We start from the raw sequence: 25,347 nt of genomic DNA, 5'->3' as shown, positions 1-25,347 counted from the left end.
ATTCAGAATAGGACCACTCTATATCTTGCCCGATGGTGTCGTGAAAGACGTGGGAATCTTTTTTTGCGATGGGCTAGCAACCTGGCACTATTTAAATCTCATATCCATCATCAATCCATACAGCAGAAAGTGGCTTTTCAGTCTCTTTTTTCTCTGCGAGGGACATAAAAGTGAAACAACTCGTAATTTTAGACAAAGTAAGACTAAACTGCTATACCTACTACGCAGCTTTGCGCAGCAGCTACGCGATCTTTCTTTACTTAACCATTTAAGAAATATGGAACTCAATGCGTAACTTTCTTCTTTTTTTTCAAGTCCAAGGACCACGAATAATGGTAGCGCCAGCCGTCCTTGGACGCTGGCAAAGACGACGACCATGCGGTGCGCTGGTTTAATCTTATACAAGTGGACATATTTGGTGCCACTTGTTGATTATAATATGCGGATGTGTACTCAGCGTGTGGTTCCTGGCACCAATACAAAAAAGAATAGGACCACTTCATCTCATTCTCATGGATGTCGTAAAAGGCGACTAAGGGATAGGCTTATAAACTTGGGATACTTCTGTTAGGCGATGGGCTAGCAACCTGTCACTATTTGAATCTCAATTCTATCATTAAGCCAAATAGCAGAACGTGGCCATTTAGTCTTCAAGACTGTTGGCTCTGTTTACCCCGCATGGGATATAGACGTGACTATATGTATGTATGTATGTAAGTACCTGTCTACTCTTTAAACAGAAAGAACTCCTATTTAAACATAATCTGTTTTAAACCAAAAAAAAAACAGTGGAAACAAACCCGATGAGAATTTCCTTCCTTCCCCATTACAAGCAGATATATAGGCGTTGGGATTGTGTAAATCATTCATTTCGATAAAAATTAACTTCAAAAGAAATTCTGCGAGATCAAATAACAAGAAAAACGAATAATATAATCACGACAAAATAACATTTGGCCCATTTCGATAGAAGTGTGTTGAACTTTGTAAATCAGTTCATGAGATAAGCTTCTGATATACAGTTGCAAGTGACAATCATAGCTTTGCAGACGAACAAAACTAAATAAATGTGAGTATTCCTATCATAAAATCTTTAAAAATTATTACAAAAAATAAAAAAAAATTACACAAAACCTAAACTACTTAAATAAATTGTCCGTTAAGTTTTAGCTCTACAATTAAATTAATCATATTATATTTTATGTTTTATATTAATTTTTAGCAATAATGAGTCTTCTTATTTTGTTTTTTCTCTTCTTACTGAAGATATTAATATAAGACCGAAAATTTCCAAAGTCTTTTTTTAAGCAACACACATGTAATGTAAAATATTACCAAATCATAACAAAATACAGTTATCTTTAGTTATCTCAAAAGTTAATTGTGTTTATATAAAAAGAAATATTTCGACTCTATATTTGTTCTGATGTAAATTATATTAATTTTACAGATCTCAACGATGCTGCCATTATTAGTACTCCTCGTCATATCAAAAGCCAGTGCGGAATTGTGTCCGTACGTATTTGACAACCAATCGTATTCCAGGACTTCAATTTTAACAATAAGAGGTCTTCCCACCAATCTCGTACACAACCCACATACAGGTGACATACTTTTCACATTGATCGATCTTGAATCACTGCAAAACGATGATGTACAAACCAAAATGGAACAATATATACTTAAGAATGGAGAACCTATAAAAATTGATAATATAAACGGCCAAGCAGCGGCCGTGGACATTGCCAGAAACAAAATTTACATAGCGTCTGATGATGGCTTGAATGTATTAAACAAAACGAACAAAGCCACTTTCGTGAGCTTGAAAGATGAAGATATAGTACATGTATTTAAACCTCAGAACACATTGGATGAACTTTACGTCGTGATATACCCAGAAAACGAGGTGTACACTGTAAATTTGAAGAGAAACGAAAAGAGAAGAGTGGATCATGTCCCGTGTGCCTTCATTTTGGCTGTTGATTCGAACGAGAATGTATTTTATGAATGTGATTCTAAATATGTTAAAGTTCTATTGAAAGGTTTTCAAGAGCCTATAGAGTTCGTTGGCATAGCTAAGGATTCAGCTCGTGCCATCACGGTAGATGGCAGTGATCGAGTTATTTTGGCCGCAAATGATGGTCTTTACCATTTAAGACCAGATAGTTTGATTCCCAGGAAACTAATGAGCCTAGATTTTGTCCCGTCAGGCATAGCGTTCCATGATGAAGATATTTATTTGGCTGCCAACAGCATGATATACAAATATAGTACGGCGGAATGTGAATAAATTATAAAATTATTTGAAATATGTTTCGTTTTGATTTCTCCAATGGGTAATTAAATTATTATTTTATCATTGGTTACACATTAAATGACTTATAAAGCAACTAATACTTTATTACATAAGTTAACAACTCTAAAATATAATTTATCTCGTCTTATTTGGTTTTGAGGGTGTGATATAAGTTTAATACGAATTTAAAATGAATATATCTCAGGAACCTGTGCATTAGCTATGATATCGTAAACAACAAGTTTCTTTAAAGGATTCAACGTTATCAAAGTTTTGTAAGGGAAAATTACACATAATCACGTCTATATTCCTTGCGGGGTAGACAGAGCCAACAGTCTTGAAAAGACTGATGGGCTACGTTCAGCCGTTTGGCTTAATGATAGAATTGAGATTCAAATAGTGACAGGTTGCTAGCCCATCGCCTAAAAGAAGAATCCCAAGCAAGTTAATATAAGCCTATATTGCAATTAAAGCGAAATTACACCAATTTGTTATTAAACTGTTTTAGAACAATATATACTTAGTATAAAAGAAGACTACCTGTTGAAGTTATTGAAGAAGAACATAATGGTTATATTAAATTAGTCTATCAAATAAACATTTATAAAAATACCTTTAAATCCTTATAGTCCCGCTCTCAACACCCTTCCGTGGCGTCTGTAGTAATCTCGGACACGACTATGAAATATGATTCTATAATACAATAGCTAAAGTACCTACTCTCATCCATAATAGACAAATTATGTCATGTTTTGTATAATATAATTCTACAACTTTTACTATTAACATACAGGTGGCTCATTTTTAAAGATTTAGAAGATGTGTGAGAATTTAAGACAACAAAATAATCAGTTTCTTGAGACAGTAATTAAAGAGTCTACACTTTAATCCACTTGCAAGAAGTTTTTAATTCGGATTATTATCATTGTTAGCAATTAGAAAGTGCTTTTTTCACAATTTGTTTAGGCTGTGTAATCTTCTTATAATATTACTAGCTGCTCCCGCGACTTCGTCCGCGTGGAATAGTTATTTCGGGCATCATTGAAGCCCTCAAGGATGAATAATTTTCCCCGACTTTTTCACATTCTCCATTATTTCTTCGCTACTTAGTAGTTATATAACCTTAAGCCTTCCTCGATAAATGGTCTATTCAAAAAGATTTTTTCAATTCGAACCAGTTCCTGAGATTAGCGCGTTTAACAAAACAAACTCTTCAGCTTTATAATATTAGTATAGATCTATTTATTTGCCTATCTATCCAACAAATTTCCAACAAATTGAAATGCCACTATGATTACGACATTTTGATCTGATGAGAGCTATAAATTTCCCAATAATAAAATTGATAACCTTGTCGCTGCAATTTACAGCCATAATATTTACAAACGATTAATTTTGATGTGAAAAAAAAATCATTACATCATTATTACATAATCTTATAATCATTCTAATTTTTCTGGCAATGATCTCGGGCATCCTCACCTCTCTGGATATGGAAAAGCCAGGATTTTTTCCAAAATACAATTTCAACATTTTTTTCATTATTATAGGATACTTCATATCTCTTAATAATTGTCAAAACGATTGGTATCGCAACACATTGGTTGACGTCAAATAAATTACTTAAAAAACTTCCAGAAAGCGACTCCCGTCTGACCTCCGCAAACTTTGCAGGAGAACCTAACTCATATTGGATCTTGGCTAAATAGATGTGTGATGTGTGGATGAAGGTTATAAGGTTTTATTAAATATTACAAGCAACCTGTACAAAAGGATATTAGGCAGTGCGTACAATTACTGAATGTTTACTAACACGAATCGTGGGACAATCGTCACTTATGTTTTATAAGTTGAATCAGACTTGGATTCATGTTAATCATACATTTGTGAACGGTGTTCAGCTGAAAACATCACACGGGTATGGATATTCTTATTTCAGTTTTTGTGAAGTTAACGGCTCTTTACGAGGTGATAAGGGAAAGTTTTGAAAGAAAGGGATTTGTTTGAGTTAGGGGTGATGGTGATAATATTCTATGAAACAAGTTTTTATTGTAAAAAATAAAGTGACTTTTTTGGGACAAGTGTAAAATGATTGAATCTTAAGAAATAAATTGACCATTGGCTTAGCAGTGACGTGTACTTACTAAATTATACATACAATAATAGAAATCTTGAAAAGATTAAATTTATACTCAGTTAATTAAATTTAAAAATTATTTATATATGAGTTCTTAAATTACTGTTTTGAAAACAATTTAAAAAAAGCAGTTTTTAATTATGATTTTCTATCACCCTCATAATTGAACTCAGCTTCATAAAAATCTAATATTCTGATCACGCCTTTCTTTTCAGGGAAAACGACGAGTGTCATGAACGCAAAATGAAGTTCCTACAAGCGATTCCTCTAATATCAACCATCTTGATTCTCGTAGAACAAAGTCACGCTGAAAAATGTGATCGTATAAAAATTGGCAAAGAATATTACAAAAGAACTCTTATAGCGACAATCGATGGATATCCCACGGGCATGGTGATAGACCCAAGAACTGATCACATATTTTTCTTACTTAATAAGAGAAATTATACTAAAGGCTTACACTTGCTTAAACATGGATCTCTTGGCATCAAACAGCTGGCAGTGCCTGATGACATGATCGGCCAATGCGTTGGAATTGACACAGCCAATAATATAATTTATATTGGCACAAATCAAGGTCTAATAGTTTACGATTATGCAAAAACAGAAATATCCGGAGAGAGACCGCTTGGTGACGACGATATACGGAGCATTTTCATCGACAAATCGGATAATCAAATGTACATAATTACTGGATCGTCCCGTGAAGTATTCAGATTTATGAATGGCACTACTGCTATCAAGAGATTCGAGAAGATTCCTAGAGCGTACAGTTTCATTATTGATAGTAAAAGTAACGCGTTTTACGAATACGTTGACGGCAAAATTTACTTTTACTCAGCAGATTTGTATGAACCCATTCAATACAAAGGTTTCACAAGGGAATTGAAATATGTTCTTCAGCTGAATAATAACGACGAAGCTATTTTAGGCGTTAAAGGATCTCTTTTTAAACTACATGTTAATAATATTTTGCCTGAAAAGATTGCTCAATTCGGCTTCAAAATAACTGGGATAGCTTTTGATACAAAGAACAATATAGTTATCGGTACGAAAGGAAAGATATACAGATTTAAACCGATCAATTCAAATGACCCGTGCCCACCTGATGACTATTTTATGTCTAATATTTAAATATGTAGTTCTATAAAAGTGATAAATATAGATGTTAACGATGTGTAATTAACTGATGTTAAAAATAAAACTTTTGTTAAAATAATCGTTACGTATTTTTCTAAAATTAATAAAGGTATACCTATCAGCAGATCAGCAGTACTGGAGTCCTCTGGAGGGAGGGGACCAGGCACAGATGATATAAACTTATAAACATTAAATTTGATATCGACGCAAATTCAATTTCGTTTGCTACAAAAAATACACGCAATGTCCGTATGCCTGAGTGATCAATTATCTTTAAACACTTATTGAAGCAATCATACATTTTTTTTTAATTTATTTCACAATATATATAAAAAATTAAATATATCTAGTACATATATAAGTACACTGATAAAAACCACAAAGGTTTGTCCACAGTGTTAACATCAACGTCAGTATATAATATTTTGTATTAATCACATAATAGTTAATTAAAAGACCAAAAATAGGAACCACGTACGTAGACCATTTAAAAAAACAAGTTCCTAGTAGTAAGTTTTACTTTATCACAATTGTTCGATAAAGTAAGACTTGAGTTTCTTTTTAATATTTATAGGAGTCAAGTCATTTTTTACAGAGGTGGGTAGTGCGTTAACTAATCTCGGAAGGAGATATCGCGCTGTCCTCTGCCCGTACGTATTGTTGGCTATCGACGTGCACAGTTTCTCTCTGGCAACCGCTCGAGTATATGTGGGATGATTTATTTTGTGACAAACTGTGTTATTAAAAAATTGTTCTTTTAGAAAGTTACATGACATTTGAGAATGCACTGGCAGTATTTTGCAATGTTTGAATAAGCCAATTTCATTTTGAGTGAACTGATTGATGTCTTGTTTTTTTATTTACCACTTGTTTTAGAATTTTCAATTGTAATTTATAAATTTTATCAAGATAAGTATTAAATGTACGACCATAACTACTGAGACCATATTGAATATACGAATGTGCAAGGGAGTTGTACAGCATTAATTTAACTTTATAGGGTATGCGATCCCTGATAATTCTAAGATTTGCTAAGAATTGACGGAGTTTATTACATACTCGTTCAACATGTCTGCCCCACTTTAACTTATTGTCTATCACTACGCCTAGATAAGTATGGCTTGATACCATTTCAATGGCTGGACAGCAACAGTTATCCAAGGACGAGTCATGCAAGCAGTTATGATCGTGCGCTATGAGGTTATTGATATGCTGTTGTTTGAGGTAAGGTGATTTGATATCTATTTATAAGTTTTGTCTTGTTAGCATTCAAAACGAGCCCCGCGTCATGACACCATTTTGTAAGATTATCAAAATCCGTCTGTAACTGCTCGAGAATCGCGCTCAAATTCCTACAGCTAAAAAAAAAAAAAAAAAAAAAAAAAAATTAATTTTGATTTGTTTTATTTATACCTATTTTAAATATTTAATCAAATAAAGGTATTTTTAAAATGACAAAACAATATATAAATTAAAAATAATATTCACGTCGCGTCGCAAATTAAGATATCTACCATAGCCCTACAATATTGGGTGGTGGTCGCTAGATGGCGTTAGTGGAGAGTTAGATAGCATAATCTAAGAAAACTGTAAAAAGCATAAAAAACAAAATAGGCACACATCAAAAGAAAACAAGAAATTAAAATGGCAAATAAAAAATACAAAAAGAGATTTGGGCTCGTCCGGGATTTGAACCCGGGACCTCTCGCACCCTAAGCGAAAATCATACCCCTAGACCAACGAGCCGGCTGGGAGTTTTGTTGAAATTTATATACAGTTTCATATGAACGCTAACAAGCCAAATCTTTGTATTTGACTTCGCTTCCGTGGCAATTATTTTATCTACAAATCCTTCCTTAACTTAAACGGTTACGTCATCGTATCTTTTTTTAATACATTCATTTATTTCGGCGGTGAATTGTATTCTATACCTACCATCGTATTTGTAAAGATATGTGAATGATTAGAGGAACGGATGTGTGGAATATGTTTGTTGCTTTTTCTCGCAATAAATCTAACGGACATATTTTGATGAAACGGTACACGGGTAGGTAGAATAAAGCATTATAGTTAATCTTTACCGTGGCGTAGATAGGAATTAATACCTAAGTCAATCTGTTTCCTTATTTCTAGGACGAATCAAATAGAAACGAATCATAGTTATTATGATCGAAGTTTTTAAACTTGACCTTGAATCACATATATAACTTGACGGGGTAGACAGAGAAAAACGTCTCGGCAGGAAATAATTCTCATAAGCCACGTTCACTTAAGATGAAATTGAGTGAGATCTCTTTGTAACATTTAGGGTAAACTCAACTTGTTAACATCAACACCCTTTAATAACCCATTGAACCAAATATACACATGTGACCAAATTCCTACATACATAGGTATAATAAACACTTCTTTAATCCTTACGGGGTAAACCGAGCATGCATTCATAATTAATGTAATTTAAAAAAATACGAATGACAAACATATACATACATATAATCACGTCTATATCCCTTGCAGGGCAGACAGAGCCAACAGTCTTAAAATAACATCCTTTTAAAAAAAACCTCAGCTTGTAATAGCAAACTTTTCAACTTAAATAAGAACCTCTCTTCTGCGCGTGAACATGCCTCAAAGTAAGGTCAACCGTTTTCTTCTCATTACATAACGTTCTCATGAGGTTATATTGGTTCAGATCATTGTGTTGGGAGAAAATTCGCATAGCAAGCTTAAAAAACCGATTGTGATCGACTATATTGTTTGATACCACATTGAGTAAGCGCAAACCTTGTAGTATGTAAGGGTTCTGTATGTTTAAATTACTTGCAAAAGTACTTTTTTTGTTTTAACCACATTAATTTAAGTCTGATGTTAATCAAATGTTGCAGATTTATAGGAAAGGTACAATTTTTTAAGTTTATTCGACAAGAAAATCGGTGCGAAACTTTGCAAGATAATAATGATGTTATTATATATTGAGAACTAGTTCAAAAGTTTCTTACTAGATGGCGCTAAAAAGAATCGTCAGGCGTACGTTACTTTAGCAAACAACCTGTCACTATTTCAATTCCATCATTAAGCCATACAGCTGAAACTGGCCTTCAGTATTTTTGAGACTATTGGGTCTGTCCACCCCATAAGAAATAAAGACGTGATTATATGTGTGTTTGTAAATACAGCTTTCAAAACTGTGAAACGCTCATTAAAATCAATCTTTAGACTAGTACAGAAAATAAATTTTTAGACTAGTACAGAAATTTGTTACAAGATGGCGCTAAAAAATAGTTTCAAAAATCTAATCTAAACTATTTATCACGGAACCCCAATAAAATTATGTGATGATAAAAGTCGGCACATTACGCTTGCTTTTGTCAGAAATGTTTTTATTACAATGCACAATTTTGTTTCTTTATTTCACGTTATAAGTTATCTAATAATTATATGATCATTTTTAAAAGTTTCACCAGATGTCAGCACTAAGGTTTGAAATTGCACATTCATACATAAATCACGCATATTTCCCGGAGGAGTAGGCAGAGACAACCTCTTTACTTGCCACGAACCCTGCATACTTCTTTCGCTTTTGTTATTATGTTTTATGTTTTTTTTTTGTTATAATTTGTTTATTGTAGTATACGCTAATATGTAAGTAACACGCGAATACAAACTAAGTGTTATGTTTTTATTTTAACACTCACACAAAAGAACCCAGCCGGCCACATCCTAAAAAAATTAAAGATTGAACCAATTTTCTTCGTTCCGTTACGAAATTCTAGCATTCACGCGGATGAAGTCTCAGCTAACAGCTATTAAATTCACCCTACGAAAAAGAATTACTTAATTAAAAATCCAACCGCGAACAATTACGTGACCATTATCCCATGATCGACAAAAAATTCACCTAACACAATATCCATTACCTCTCGCAAAACAACTCTCAATCAAATTAAACGTACAAAAGCGGTAATGTATGTCGAAATAAACGTGCAAAGTTGAACATCTTTCCCTTCACCTCAGTTGGGTTTAAAGTAGGTATTTTTAACCATACACCTATGTGTGACAGAGTCAGTACAAAGTTACATGGCTAAGAGGTCGCGTGTATGTAAAAGTGAATGAAAAAGAATGAGTGAATGAAATTGTTTGAAAAAGTTATAATTGTGATTTAGGATCTTATTAAGGGTGAGTGTAATTAGCTTTTAAATAGTTTTGGAATACATACGTAACGTATTAGTAAATAGGTACTATTTTTGAACACATTTTTCTAAAAAAAATATTAAATGGCAATGATGATGATTAATTTTTTTTTGCAATTAAACTAACCTCAATCTTAGCGACTAAAGGTACAGCTGAGAACACGAAAAAAAAATTTATTTACCTATATAATTTTTTATTGGGATTTCTACTACGTAAAGCTGAAAGAAAATTAATTTAGGTTTCTTATTTTTTTTATATTAAGGTTAAAGCTTATTTTGTTCGATTAGTACCTACTATAAAAAATATTAATTTAATTAGGTAACTCACGAAGCATGGTATGGATTTTTTTGCGAAACATACTAATTAGTTGATATTATTTTGTTCATTGCGTATCTATTGCTAATGATTACCGCCCTTTTATCCGATATTTTTTTTCAAAAAAGAAGTTGCCCTCGTATGTTAAATGTTAGGTTTAGGTTTAGAATAACTTTATTCTCATAAGATTTACATAAAATAAATCACTTACTGAGAAAACAATATTTATATAAAGTATGGGCATGCATTTTAAATGTATGTTTGTGATACTGTACTATGTTGCGATTATCTCGCGTTTCACTATACCGATTTTGATGCGGTTTTCAGGAAAGTGTTTCTAACACTAAGAAGAAGGTGTTAGAAATATAATATTATCAGATTTCAAAAAAGTAGTACGTTAATTGGAGGCGGTTCTCTTTTTACAAAAGTAATTTGTCTCTATTTTACGAGGAATGATGCTAAGTATGTAATACAAAATGCTTAATAAAAAAGCTTTTGCCCGTAAACGTGCCCCCTAGGAATTTACAGGAAATATATATAGGAAGCTAGGTATATATTTCCTTATCCTATTGTTGTATGTAAAGCCTTATTATTTGAATCTTAATTCCATCATTTAGCCATACAAATGAACGTGGTCTTTCACTTTTTCGAGACGTTTGGCTCTGTCTTCCCCGTATAATACCAGACAAAGTAAGTCGTGTTCGTTAAAGCCGTCTAAAAGCCTAGTCTTTCCCTGGATCAATACATACATATATATAATCATGTCCACATCCCTTGCGGGGTAGACAGAGCCAACAGTCTTGAAAAAACCGACAGGCCACGCTCAGCTGGTCGGCCTTATGATGGAATTGTGATTCCTTGGGTCAAATGTTACCAAAATCAGCCATGAAGGTTTTTTAAAGAGCAAACAGCTTATAAAATTTAAAATTTACGCAGTTAAATTGAGAAGTATGTATGTAAGTTAAGCAATTAATTGCAAACTAGGTATGTATTCAATTCACTATTCATATAATTTGTGCGCGTGGGCACTCGCAGGTCGCCGTGTTCAAGGCGCACTGCTTTCAGTGAAGTTGAAACATCCTTGTCACAGATTTTTTGAGGTAATTTTTAAGGGTTCCGAAACAAATTGCTGAAATCGCTATGCCCGTCCGTAAGTCCGTATGTCACGGCAATTTTTTACACTTCATCAGCTTTAAATCTATAGGTACGTCTTATCTTATATATTAAATTCTCGTGTCACAATGTTTGTCTCCGTACTCCTCCGAAACGGCTTTACCGATTTTAACCAAATTTTGCATGCATATTCAGTAGGTCTGAGAATCGGCTAACATCTATTTTTCATACCCCTAAGTGTTAAGGGTTGTCCACACTTAACATTTTTTTTAACTATAAATTACTTAAAAGTGATTTATATGGCAAAACAACGTTTGCCGGGACAGCTAGTATTAGTATAGATTTAAAGCTAGTAGTTAGTATAGAAGAAAGTAGTAGTAGCTAGTATAGAAGAGCTAGTTTGTTTGAACGCGCTAATCTCAGGAACTACTGGTTGTAATTGAAGAAAATGTTATGCTACGAGATATAGACGTGACTGTATGTACGTATGTAGGTTCTATGTATATGTGGTCTTCGGTTGAACTAAGAGAGAATTTCCCAAAATTCCCGCGGGAACGGAAATTAAGGAGTTAATTATACTTATATCGTGAAAACTTTGGTGTGAAAAAATATAGGTTTAATTTTAAGGCTATGTCATTAAACGAATTTCACATAAATAATTATAAGCACCTAATTAACAAAAGATATATAGGTATATATATGTTGAATAGTCAAAGATAATTTTGAAATTATAATGAGGTGTGGTGTGTTTGTATAAATGTTTCTCACATTATTTTTGTAAGTATTCTTGTTTATTTCTCACGGTAAACTTTTAATATTCCGTAGCACCTTGAACTAAAAAGTATTGTTAAAATTTACATTTGCAACATATTATTTTCAGTTTCGACGAATTTTACTAAAGTTTGACAAATGTTTATCTTTGTTCGTAACTTTTGACTGATAGGTATAATAAACTAGCTTTTGCGCGGGGCTTCGCTCCCGTGGGAAATTCCAGAAAACCCCTATGTTACTCCCGAAGGTCTGTGGTATGCACAAAAAAATTCATTTAAATCGGTCCAGCGGTTTAGCTGTGAAAGCGGAACAAAGACAGACATAATTTTGCATTTATAATGAAAAAGATGCGAAGGTTTGTAAGGATGTGCTGTAAAAAAGATACATTTAATTCTTACAAAACTTAAAACAGTGAAAATTACAAGTTTTAATAGTTCAGGATTGTACATTAAAATTACCACCTATACTAATATTATAAAGCTGAAGAGTTTGTTTTATTGTTTGAACCCGCTAATCTCAGGAACAACTGGTTCGAATTGAAAAAATCTATATAACATCAGGCTGCAACTATTAGGAGCGAAGAAATATTGGAAAATGTGAAAAACGGGGTTAATTATTCATCCTTGGGGGCTTCAACATACATACATAACATCACGCCTCTTTCCCGGAGGGGTAGGCAGAGACTACCTCTTTCCACTTGCCACGATCTCTGCATACTTCCTTCGCTTCATCCACATTCATAACTCTTCATGCAAGCTCGGCGGTTTCGGGTACTTTTGACCTGACCCTTTACCAGGACGTCCTTTATTTGATCAATATACGTTCGTCAATGTCGGGGCTTCAATGATGCCCAAATAACTATTCCACGCGGACGAAGTCGCGGTCACAGCTAGTGTAAAAATAATTCTTAAGCGTTGACGAATTCCAAGATGACGTTCCGTTCTGCGTACGGAAACACGCATTAAATAAATGTTACGTAATTGTGATGTAATAGAACGGAACGGGGTCAGAATTTTGATCCACTCTTCCGTGTGGAATGACAAATTTGACAATTTCCCTGGTTTAGTAAGGACATTTGTAGTCGGTCATAATAATAGTTACATACTAAAAATTACGTGCATTTCATACAAACAAAACAATAAAACGCTTTCTTTTTTACCGACTTTTAAAAATGGAGAAAGTTCTTAATTTATTTTGTTTTAATTTTTATTCTTTAAGAGTTCATTACTTCAATTTCCCACTACTATCAGTACTTGGTGTGATGACTGTTTCGGGAATATATTATTTACATATGCATTAAGACACGTATATATCCCTTGCGGGGTAGACAGAGCCAACAGACTTAAAAATACTGAAAGGCCATATTCAGCAATGATAGTATTGAGATTGAAATGATGACATAGGTTGCTAGTCCCTTCGCCTAAAAGTAGAATCCCAAAATTTGCATCTCCCTTAGTTGCCTGTTACGATATCTATGGAAAAGCGAGATTGTTACATTTCAGTTATCTTCAAAAGACTGAAAGGCCACCTGCCTGTCCTGTCATAGCTTACTGTCGGCTCTGTCTGCCCCGCAAGGGATAAAGACGAGGTTATATAGTTAAGTGACAGAGGCGGAGATAAAAAACAGACTGACTATATGTATAATGTATGTATTTACATACATACATACATGTAATCACGTTTATATCCCTTGCGGGGTAGACTGAGCCAAGAGTCTGGAAGACTGATAGGCCACGCTCAGCTATTTGGCTTGATGATAGAATTGAAACTCAAATAGTGACAGGTTGCTAGCCCATCTCCTAAAAGAAGACTTCCAAGTTTATAAGCCCATCCCTTAGTCGCCTTTTACGACATCCATGAGAAAGAGATGGAGTGGTCCTATTCTTTTTTCTTTATTGGTGCCGGGAACCACACGGCACATTGTATTTAGTTGATACTTGCACGTATAGTTAACTCAAGTTCCCTGTAATTGTTCGTGAGCATGCATCGTGAATTTTAAGATCGTGATTTGAAAGTATTTATGTACGCGGCACCAGAGTTTATTGTGCATTGTGTTGCATATACTTATCAGTTTGAGGAACTGCGTTTTTCTCACGCCATTAGATTGAATTTCGTGAATGGCGACTAAGGGATTGGCTTATAAACTCGGGATTCTTCTCTTGGGCGAAGGGTCTAGCGACCTGTCACTATTTGAATCTCAATTCTATCATTAAGCCAAACAGATAAACGTGGCCTGTTAGTCTTTTTAAGATTGTTAGCTCTGTCTACCCCGCAAGATATAGGACGTGATTATATGTATGTATGTAGGTATGTACCAACTTCCATGAAGCTAAACACGGCCCTTACATACGTAAGTGCGTGCGTGCGCGCATCCTTCACTCAAATAATACTTAGAATACATTCATCCCAAAATTCTCAATGACATCATATGAGTGTGACATCCATTAATGAACTTAGGGATTCTTCATTAAGGCCATAATTATAAGGTCAAAGTTTCAAAAGCCGTCCCTTTCGAGTCTTGTGAACATTTACTCTGTCTACCCCGCAAGGTTAAAGACGTTTTAAGTGGGTATGCATGATCATTAATGTGTAACGAATCGTTAGTATACAATTATGTATCTAGGTAGATTTAAATAAAGGTCCAAGAGTCGTGATTGGCGATGACTATTAGTATAATACTAGCTGTGCCCGCGACTTCATCCGGGTGGAATAGTTATTTTGGGCATCATTGAAGCCCTCAATGATAAATAAATTTACCCGTTTTTTTTTTCACATTTTCCATTATTTCTTTGCTCCTTATAGTTGCAGCGTGATATTACACACATATATTTACACTAGCTTTCCGCCCGCGGCTTCGCCCACGTGTAATTCGGTTATATATAGCGTTTTTTAATGATCTCGACAGGGCTTTTTCTTCCACAGGCTGAAAATCTGTTTAAGTATTTGCGTCTGATAGTCATCATCCCATGTGAATGAGCTGATGATGGAAGGTACAACTCCTCAACGGTTAGGAGTTGAAAGAAAATTCTTACGAAGTTATACGTACATGTGAGGCTATTAGGTTGACCTGATAATAAAAAGTAAATCTCATTAACGTTAAGAATTTAGGTGAAAATGGATGCGGACAAATTTCGTCTCTTCACTTGTTTCCTTTTAGCTGTTTGTATGGGTAGTGTTAACACAAAATAGGGATTTAAAGGCGTGATGTTATTAATGTTATGCATGTATGTACATAATTATGTATGTTATTATGTATGTTAAAGAGACGACTGAAAGTTGTCATACAAAGTCTTTTTTTTTAAGGATGGGAAATCATCAAATGACCTCTCCCGCTCTGGGTGGAACGGAAGGGAGTGTCAGACTTTTACTGACTAAAACCCACCTCGTTCCTTCAGTTGCCCTTTGCGTTCCGGGGCTACGGTATTTCGTTAGAACTTTCCCGCAGCCCCGGCTCAGTTTATCCCGTTTCCCCCCCTTGAGGGTTGACATTTCAAATATCCCTTCTTAGTGCTCACTTATGTTACTAAAGGAACCTCTGTTCAAAATCTCAGACTCCTATACCGAGCGGTTTCGGCTGTGCGTTAATAAATCAGTCACCCAATCGCACCCCCTAAATCACGATTGGAGGGTAGTTTGAAAAAACTTATAATGTCAAACATATTTACTTGCCTATGTACGTGTTCATGCCAAGTTTCAAGTTTATAAACCCAAGGAATAAGATTTTTCATAGAAACGTTTTTACCCCTTTTCCCCCCCTTGGGGGTTGAATTTCCAAAAATCCTTTCTTAGTGCTCCCCTACATATCCCAAGGAACCTACATTCCAAATTTCAGCTGTCTACGACCGGTAGTTTCGACTATGCGTTGTCTGTCAGTCAGTCACTCAGTAACGGAAGAGTTTTATATATATAGATAGATAGCCTTAAGCGTTCCTCGATAAATGGTCTATTCGACGCAAAAAGAATTTTTCAATTGGAACCAGTAGTTGCTGAGATTAGCGCGTTCAAACAAACAAACTCTACAGCTTTATAATATTAGTATAGATTAATAACCCTTGTACTCACATAAATCTGCAATTCAATTAAATCTTAAATGTTAGGCGGTCCAATAAACTACCAACTAATAAATCACAGATGGCCTCATTACTTCATAACTGAGAATTTTGCAATACAGCTAAATTTCATACTTAGGTATATAAACATACATATTAACACGTCTATATCGCTTGCGGGGTAGACAGAGCCAACAGTCTTGAAAAGACAGAAATGCCACGTTCAACTGTATGACTTAATAATGGAATTGAGATTCTAATAGTGACAGGTTGCTATTTAGGCCATCGCTTACAAGAAGAATCCCAAGTTTTTTTGCCTATCCCTTAGTTGCCTTTTACGACATCCATGGGAAAGAGATTGAGTTATTATATCCTTTTCATATTGGTGCCGGGAACCACACGGCATCAATAAAATCAGTTCAGCAATATTAGCTGTGAAAACTGTCAAATAAACTTTCGCATAAAATATTAGAATGACATAAAAAAATTACTTGTAAAATTTCAATAAACAGACAAGACATAATAAATAACAACATAATAATATTATCTCATCTATTGTCTATAGAAACGTATCCATTACATAATCTATCGTATAATAAGACAGGTGTCTAATAAACACAATAAATCACTATAAGAGGCACAGACAGACAAGTAGACAACTAGCCAACGTTAGTGAAAGTGCTCCCATGGTCATTGAGCTTAGAGGTACAGCCGCGTGGAGAAGTCATCCGAGTAGCCATTGATTTTTCTTGACATATCCTACTACTTTATAGGCGAAAGTTTGTATGGATGTTTGTTACTCTTTCACGCAAAAACTACTGAACCGATTACCATGAAATTTGGTATGTAGGTAGCTGAAGACCCAGAATAACACATAGGCTACTTTTTATCCCAGAGTTCCCGCGGGATTGATAGGGTTTCCATGCGGACGAAGTCGCGGGCGGCCTCTAGTTAATCATAGTACCGAGCTTTGCTCGGTCTACCAGAGATGGCGCTGATATAGTTTCTTAAAACGCGGTTTTTAAAATGTTTATATATGTTGGGAACCGAGCTTTTCTCGAACCTAGGACCTTGATAAATCGATTCCTTGAGCCGAAAAGCCCCTAATCTGTAACTTTCATGAAAATCGTTGGAGCCGTTTCCGATATCCTGATTATATATATATACAAGAATTGCTCGTTTAAATATATTAGATTAGTATCTGCCTACCCCTCCGGGAAAGAGGCGTGATTTTATGTTATGTTATGAATCATAGAATTACTTTACATTCCATGTAAATATCTATTGCCTGGTCCCCGGCACCAATAGAAAAAGAATAGGAACATTCAATCTCTTTACCATGGATGTCGTAAAGGCGACTAAGAGATAGGCTAAGGGAAAGACAAAAAAGTAGACCGATACAGAGGAGTACGTAGTGTCAGGTAGTCTGAAGAGCGAAGAGAACGTAATGTAATTCTGGGTCTTCAGCTACCTACATACCGAATTTCATCGTAATCGGTTTAGTAGTTTTTGCGTGAAAGAGTAACTTTTGTTTATCCATACCGACATACTCACAAACGTTCGCATTTATAATATTAGTAGGATTTAGGAAAATTTTCTTTTTAATAGTCGGTTGCAAAATTAATATTCAACGAACGAAATTTCCTAGTTTTTCCCACAGTCTGTATAAAGAAACAGTCGTATCCTAACCTGTTTGCAGGAAATGTCCATTTTCTTAAAAACTTTTCTCGGTGAATGTACATTGAACTTGAAACCGGTAATGAAATATTTACACTATGTATTTATGTAACACAATAAAAAGGTATAATATGGCACTTTGATTACTTTTGAATTGATTTGATTATATTGCAGACATGTGTTTGTAATTTTAATTTATTAAACTTAAACTCTTAGAATAAAATAGGTTTTGTAATTATAAGTGTGGAATAATAACAAATTATTTAACCAAAAATAACATAAGTGAGAACAATGTTTGAAGCGAACATACTGTCTCCAATTTAAAGGCATATTGTCATAGTGTTAAAGCAAAAACAGAATTATATATACACACCTAGACACAGACACAAAAAGCATAACCCTTTTTCCATAACTCGGATAAAAAGAGATAAAACATAACATATAATCACGTCTATATCCCTTGCGGGGGTAGACATAGCCAACGAACAACAAAGAGCTGTTTGGTTTAATTATAAAATTGAGACTCAAATAGAAACAGGTTGCTAGCCCATCGCCTAAAAGAAGGATCCCAATTATATAAGTCTATCCCTTAGTCTTTAACGACATCCATTGGAAAGAGAAGAGAGTGAAAAAGAGATTTCGTACAGATGAATAATAATTAAGTAAGTAACAGTAAGTAGCTTATGTAAACACGACTCAGTTTAAACAACCATGATTCGTGCACATTTAAAGAAAGTTTCTAATCTGTTGTGTGTACTTCATTTGCGTAAGCCAACGGATATTATATCATTGTGGACTTTTTAAATGCAATGAGTACTTGCAAAGTGATGAGCAGTCTGTTTCATTACGCTTAGCGACTTACAATGGGATTTAAATGTGAGAAATCTATGTAATAGGTACATACTTACTCTTATTCAGGAATATATTATGAACAAACCCACACAGATTGTGCTTAACTCAAAGTGAATTTCTCGCATCGGTTATAAGTTTAAAGTTTAACAGTTTAAGTCTTTAAACGTGTCTAATTTATTTCTTTCATTTAAAAAAAAACGTCAATCTTACCTATCAGGCAAAATATGTTGTTATATATATAAAATAAAATTGTCACATCATTTCCTCAATTGCATACATACATATAATCACGTCTATATCCCTTGCGGGGTAGATAGAGACAACAGTCTTGAAAAGACTGATAGGCCACGTTCAGCTGTTTGGCTTAATGAAAAAAATGAGATTTGAGGGCCGGGAACCACAATAGCATGCTTTAAATCTTTGGGTCATGCGTATCATGACAGCACAGCAATGATAAGATTTGAAAAACTTTTCATCCTTTTTTACGTGAGTCAGATTCGAAACCAAAACTCGTAGTATAATTATTACAATATCTATATACCCCTAATCAAATCAAACTGAAAATTATTACTAACCTGTTATAATTCCTTTTTTTCCAGGCACAATGGCGTCACATACTTACAGACAAATCACAAATGCGATATTAATTATAGTCCTACAAATAACTACCACAAATGCAGCCAAAATAAGACAAGACAGCGGCAGTCCCGTGTACGAAATTATCAATGAACAAGCCAGGATAGACGATAAGGTTAGACTTAACGGAAACTTACCTTACGGGAATCCGCTAGCTGGTAATTCATTACAGAATGCCAGACAACACGCGCAACATCAACAGGCCATGTTCAACGCCGAAAGAATGAGACAGCACAGAGCACAGTTACAAAGATGGGCGCAAATATCTCAAGTTGATAGTTACATGAAAGCCTATCACGATTCCCAAGAAGATCATCAGTTAGCTGTTGAACAACAGCAGGCTAATCTTAGAGAGAAACAAAGTCCAGTTACTTCTAAAGCTGTTCCTAGAGTGATGAGGCGACAACGCCCTAAACTAGAACCTCTAAAGAAAGGTATCAGAGTGATACCCGAGGCTGTAAGGATAACGAAAGAGAATTCTGTCAAAACTGAAAAGAGTAGAAGCCATAGATCATACGGATCGACTTATCACCAGTATTTACAGCCAAAACTATATAAGAATGTTTACGTTTCACCTGCGCCAACTTATGACCAAGGTGTCACTATCAAACCTAATGGAAATGTTGGGCTAACTGGTCAAAAACAAGTGAAAGATGAAACGATATTATTTACAGAAGCCGTGCCGAGTAAAACACAATACGTGTATCCAAAACAATATGGTCCAATGCAGGGATACCAATCTGCTCAAGATATAGAAACACTAAAATATTTATTAAAAAAGAATCCACATGAACAACTCAAGTCGCTAAATGCTTTGATCAAACCAGAGCAGACGGAAGACAAGGATGTTCTAGATTCAAATATAGATTTGTATTTCTATAAAGACACCCCAACCCAAAGCTTAGTTGATCATTATGATAACATGTTATACGCCCAGGTAGAACCGCAAATATATGCCAGTGCATATACCCCTGAAACAAAAGACCACACGCCTATTACAGAAGAAGTTGATGACATTGAAGACCCAAATAAATATGAAAATTATCAAGGATATGGAGTACAGTCTATTGTGGCTACAGAAGTTCCTGAAATTGATACGACTACAACGAAAAGCAATAATTATTACAAAGTTGAAGTTGCCAGCCAGATCATTTCTTCAGGATATAAGCCCACCGAAATTAAACACTACAATGGAGAGGAACATGAAAATTTAAATTATATTCAACCGTTAAAATATTATTTTCATAAAGAATTGAACACACATGATGATGGGAGTGTAAGATATCTTCACCACAATGCAAAACCTACTGGCGTCCAACATCTTACTGAAGATGGTAGCGGAGTGTCAGCCTACGATGAAGATAGTGTAAGTATTTATCCAAATGACAGTAGTAAAATTAATGATACATTGTTAGTTAGAAGAAAGCGATCACCATTAGACACCAAACCTTTTCTACTACCTAAAAATATAAGGTCAGTAGCAGCCAAAGCCATAAACAAATTAAACACTACTTTGCCTTCTCCAGAGAAACTGATAAGGTTATTGCCTCAAAGTCTTAATAGGATTAAAACATTTTTGACTACTCCTGAATTCGCTGTAGGAGAAGCTATGGACATTGATTATGAAGAACCACGTAGGAAGCCTAGGAAATCTTCTTATTTAGACAAATACGAATATGCTTACGACGAAGATGATCTAAACGAATATGGTAACGATTTCAGCTCATCAGATTATGAATACGGCGCGCCAAATTTTAAACAATCCACTTTATTTAATTTAGATCGTCCTTATAACTATGCACCATCTGTCGGATACCAAAATAACAATCATTTGGGCAGTTTTTCTAATCAATATAAAAAACATCAGCCTTACCCTAGCGCTTCCTATGGCGTCCCTCAATACGCCAGACATAATTCTTATTCTTATCCAAAAATACAGTCTACATCGTACGGTGTGCCAAATTATGATCTTCCCCCGAAATACGGCCCTCCTAATGTAATAGAACCTTTTTATATGTTGAGTTTATCTCAATTAAAAAGTATAGTTGGTCACCACAACCTTAACATCCAACATCTGGATGTCTTCCAACTGCCACAAAAGAGTCCTTCATATCCAAGATATCACAAGAAAAGGTATCCAAGACGTAAGCCTAGTTTGAAACAGCAACTCCAGAAATTGCATAAATTGCATCTTTTATAATTTTAGCTAAATTAATACTTAGTACCAATTACTTAGATTCAGTCTTGAAAAAAATTCTCTGTATATATACATACATGGTGACTTTTAATTCAACTGCATAAATTTAACTGTCAAGTGTACTTATCTAAAGGATATTTAAAAACGTTAAAAGAAAAATATCGGCACATATTTCAGAAAGTACGAAAAAAAATAAAAGTATCAAAATCCACGATCCTAAATACGTCATATCACCCCGGCCGGCGGAAAAGCGACGCGTAAGATTCAGAGGTCAACGACACAATTCATTCAGCTGAGCGATCTCGACAACTCTGTACTTTACTTGATCTTGATACTAGAAAAATAATTTATTTTCCAGACATTTATTAACATGTTTAGTTTTAATTTCTTTTTGTAGTATTGGTCTTTAATAAAGCGTGTGACGTAGTTTTTGAGGGTTTTTTAAATGTGAAAATGATGAAGTTTAATTTAAATAAAAATAGGCTCAAACAGCTCAGAAGCATGGGTATAGTCTATGTTTAAAAGAATGCAGTTGTTTTAAATGCCACCCTGTATATTAGACTGAACTGGTTTAAATACCTCAATGTTTTAAGATATTAACAAAACAATAGAAAACATTAATAATACCAATGCCAAAAATTAAAACCAAGTAAGTACATTATTGTAAGTACATAAGAGTACTGATTACTTCTTACTTCAAAAAAATTGTCACCTAATTTAATCTCTGTATTTTATACTCCGTATGTGGTCGCAATTAATGTGCTTTTTATTTGAAATGAATTTTCATGTTCGGTTCAGTATTTCCGAAGAAGCCCTAACAAACGAAAATGAAAGTAGCCCTTAATTACAAACAATCAAATTTTACCTCTTTATAATTTTAATGATGTGCTTTCATAGCTTTTAAATTAGGATAATTATGTTTGCAAAATTATTTATTTATTTATTAATGTAGTTAACTTGAGTCACTTGTTAATAGCAAAATTGTTTTTTTTGATATTCTGTATAACATGTTGGAATAAACTAAGTAATTTGCATCAAACAATGCTTTTATTTATTTATTTAATGTGTTTAACAAGAAACTCATGCTAAAGAAAAATACTTTACATACATACATACATACATATCATCACGTCTATATCCCTTACGGGGTAGACAGAGCCAACAGTCTTGAAAAGACTGAAAGGCCACGTTCAGCTATTTGGCTTAATGATAGAATTGAGATTCAAATAGTGACAGGTTGCTAGCCTGTCGCCTAAAAAAGAATCCCAAGTTTGTAAGCCTATCCCTTAGTCGCCTTTTACGACATCCATGGGAAAGAGATGGAGTGGTCCTATTCTTTTTTCTATTGGTGCCGGGAATCACACGGCAATGCCGAGAACCACACGGCAAAATACTTTGTACAATATATTCACAAAATTCTAAATTAATTTGCTGTACTTAGTTTTTTTAATTAGTAATTTTAATAATACTATGTATACTTTGTTGAATTTTAGTTTTATTATCCTTAATTAATTATAACCATGATACAAAATCAATAAATTAATTACTTTTTTTTATTCTTATGTACAATATAAGTAACTAGGTAATATTTATATGAAAACATATTACAGAAATCTTTTTAATTATAAATTGACGATAAAACTATTTTATATAAGTATAGTTTCAGTCTTTGCAAGACCGCTAGTTCTGTCTACCCCGCAAGGAATGTACTTAAACGTAATGTGTGTGTGGTATTATTTTGCTTTTGATGCATATAATTAGTTTACCTCAAAAACTATCTATTCAATTTAGCAGAACAGTATTTTTATAGGATATGTTCCTATTGTATTATTGATGGATTGTAAAAACATGGTTCACTCATAGTTCAAATCATTTCCGGACTAAGACGAACCAGGGCGATAACCGATAAGGTAAACTTAAACAATATAAATGTATGTATATAGGTAACCATAACTTATGTTCCGAAACTTCGGTATTAAAGAAATAATAATCAAGGATTCTCATAAGCACATGTTTATTAATTAAGAATTTTAGAAATAATACGTCTCCAACTCAGATAGGCTTATAAACATGAGATTCTTAGGATTCTTTTAGCCAACGGGCTAGCAACCTGTCACTATATGAATCTCAAGCCAAACAGCTGAACGTGGCCTATCAGTATTTTTAAGACTGTTGGCTCTGCCTACCCCGCAAGGTATATAGACGTGATAATATGTATGTATTATAACCCACATATATCTAAAATTAACAGGAGCTCAAATTTCGTATTTTAAAAATTTCTTTAATTTCAGCTCCAATACGCTGCTAACTACGAATTCGGGTACAGAATCCGAGACCACCACACAGGCAACGATTTCGGACACCACGAGGCCAAAAGTGGCGAAAACACAAACGGCCATTATCACGTGCTCCTCCCGGACGGAAGAATGCAGAACGTCCAATACACAGCTGGTCCCGAAGGATTCCACGCAGATGTATCATATGATCTACATTCTGTGAACTGACAAATGTTGCCGATTTTGGCTATTCACCAACCAGTGACAGACTTTAACAATTCTTGGAAAGTATGAATTTTGCCACATTATTGGTGTGTTCTTAATTGATTGTGCAATATGTTGAGTGCAATAGTATAGTGTTGACATTATCGTAAAATTTATTTATTTTTATTAATGTGCAATAAAGATAATGCAATAATATTGAAAATGCAAAACGAATGAAGTTTATACAATTAATGATGATAGAGAATAATAATTTTGTTCGAATAATGATAGAAGTAAAACACAAGGAATTATAATTATTTATTACAAAAAAAAATCTTGCCATGCTTAGATTACAACACACTCGTTATTATATAACAAAAAAAAATACTATGTCCGGATGTCCGTTTCACGTGGCTGTCAAACTGTGAAATGGCGCGAAAGATAAATGAACACAGATTTTTATACCAAGTTGATATTTTCCCGCCAAAAGTGAAAACAAGGAAAGTGATAGTGTGATGGGGCATTATGGCATTAAATTATACCTCTAGTAACTGTCATGTTGTTATGTAATTTAATATAACTTATGATGTAGCTATTTAACAATTAGGTAGTTACGTATTAAATACAAGGGCATGGCCTGGAGCTTTATTTTTTTATCGTATTTTAAAACAAAAATGGTGTAATGATGTTCTTAATTTGGTACAAAAGTTTTTTTCCAGTGTTATCTTGTTGTAAATAAACAGTTTCGTAATGTTTGAAATCAGTAAAATAGTATTTGTGTACCTATCTATAGCAATTGCCTATTTATTCATCATTTTATTTTCTTGTGTTCTTTAAAAAAGGTAATCAATTTTATTTAGCTTTTGTATTATTTTTATAATTAAATAAATAATTGTATATTAAATTTTAAAACCTTACCTAGATCGGCGGCGTAAAGTATGCTAGTCGTTTTATAAAAAAAGTTATCATTTTAACTTCATTGAATGTTCAGATATTTTTTTTTGTTTTTGTATAAATAAAAATGTTTTTCTTTTAAGTTCAACTAATTTATGTTAATACATACATACATACATACATATGATCACGTCTATATCCCTTGCGGGGTAGACAGAGCCAACAGTCTTGAAAAGACTGAATGGCCACGTTCAGCTATTTGGCTTAATGATAGAACCGAGATTCAAATAGTGACAGGTTGCTAGCCCATCGCCTAAAAGAGGAATCCTAAGTTTATAAGCCTATCCCTTAGTCGCCTTTTACGACATCCATGGGAAAGAGATGGAGTGGTCCTATTCTTTTTTGTAATAGTGCCGGGAACCACACGGCACCTTTTTTATATAATACGTTATGTTAATTGCTACTTTAAATAACATAACGTATTATATAAAAAATCATTAAGTATTTTGTTTGTAATTTGTTTGTCTATTTATAAGGTACAAGTGCTAAATTTAGCGAAGGACATATTATTTTGAACATTGTTCCTTTTAAATACTAAT

The 25,347-nt window shown here is 34.1% G+C and overlaps 3 protein-coding genes and 1 non-coding gene across 5 annotated transcripts; 3 read left to right on the top strand and 1 right to left on the bottom strand.

Moving 5' to 3' along the window:
* Positions 1-859: 859 nt before the first annotated feature.
* Positions 860-2,325, top strand: LOC106130383 (uncharacterized). Its single transcript, XM_013329217.2, has 2 exons — positions 860-1,069; positions 1,451-2,325. The coding sequence occupies exon 2, from the start codon at positions 1,460-1,462 to the stop codon at positions 2,288-2,290; it is 831 nt and encodes a 276-aa protein (XP_013184671.2). The 5' UTR covers positions 860-1,069; positions 1,451-1,459; the 3' UTR covers positions 2,291-2,325.
* Positions 2,326-4,676: 2,351 nt separating this feature from the next.
* LOC106130385 (uncharacterized) lies at positions 4,677-5,567 on the top strand. The gene has a single exon (XM_013329218.2). The coding sequence runs from the start codon at positions 4,677-4,679 to the stop codon at positions 5,565-5,567; it is 891 nt and encodes a 296-aa protein (XP_013184672.1).
* Positions 5,568-6,689: 1,122 nt separating this feature from the next.
* LOC106130386 (uncharacterized) lies at positions 6,690-24,700 on the top strand. Of its 2 annotated transcripts, none has more exons than XM_060952034.1 (3): positions 6,690-6,797; positions 19,141-20,543; positions 23,666-24,700. In XM_060952034.1, exons 2-3 carry the CDS (start codon positions 19,146-19,148, stop codon positions 23,876-23,878), a joined length of 1,611 nt encoding a protein of 536 aa, XP_060808017.1. In that variant the 5' UTR covers positions 6,690-6,797; positions 19,141-19,145; the 3' UTR covers positions 23,879-24,700. The 2 variants fall into 2 exon arrangements, with proteins under 2 accessions (XP_060808017.1, XP_060808016.1); XM_060952033.1 differs by lacking the exon at positions 6,690-6,797 and adding an exon at positions 9,652-9,749.
* Trnap-agg (transfer RNA proline (anticodon AGG)) lies at positions 7,248-7,319 on the bottom strand. The gene has a single exon. It is a non-coding gene; the product is annotated as a tRNA-Pro (tRNA).
* Positions 24,701-25,347: the final 647 nt, after the last annotated feature.

Source organism: Amyelois transitella, chromosome 27 (genome assembly GCF_032362555.1).
Source record: "Amyelois transitella isolate CPQ chromosome 27, ilAmyTran1.1, whole genome shotgun sequence".
Taxonomy (NCBI): domain Eukaryota; kingdom Metazoa; phylum Arthropoda; class Insecta; order Lepidoptera; family Pyralidae; genus Amyelois; species Amyelois transitella.
Note: the sequence above shows the minus strand (reverse complement) of the source record. Positions and strands in the feature narration are given on the sequence as shown.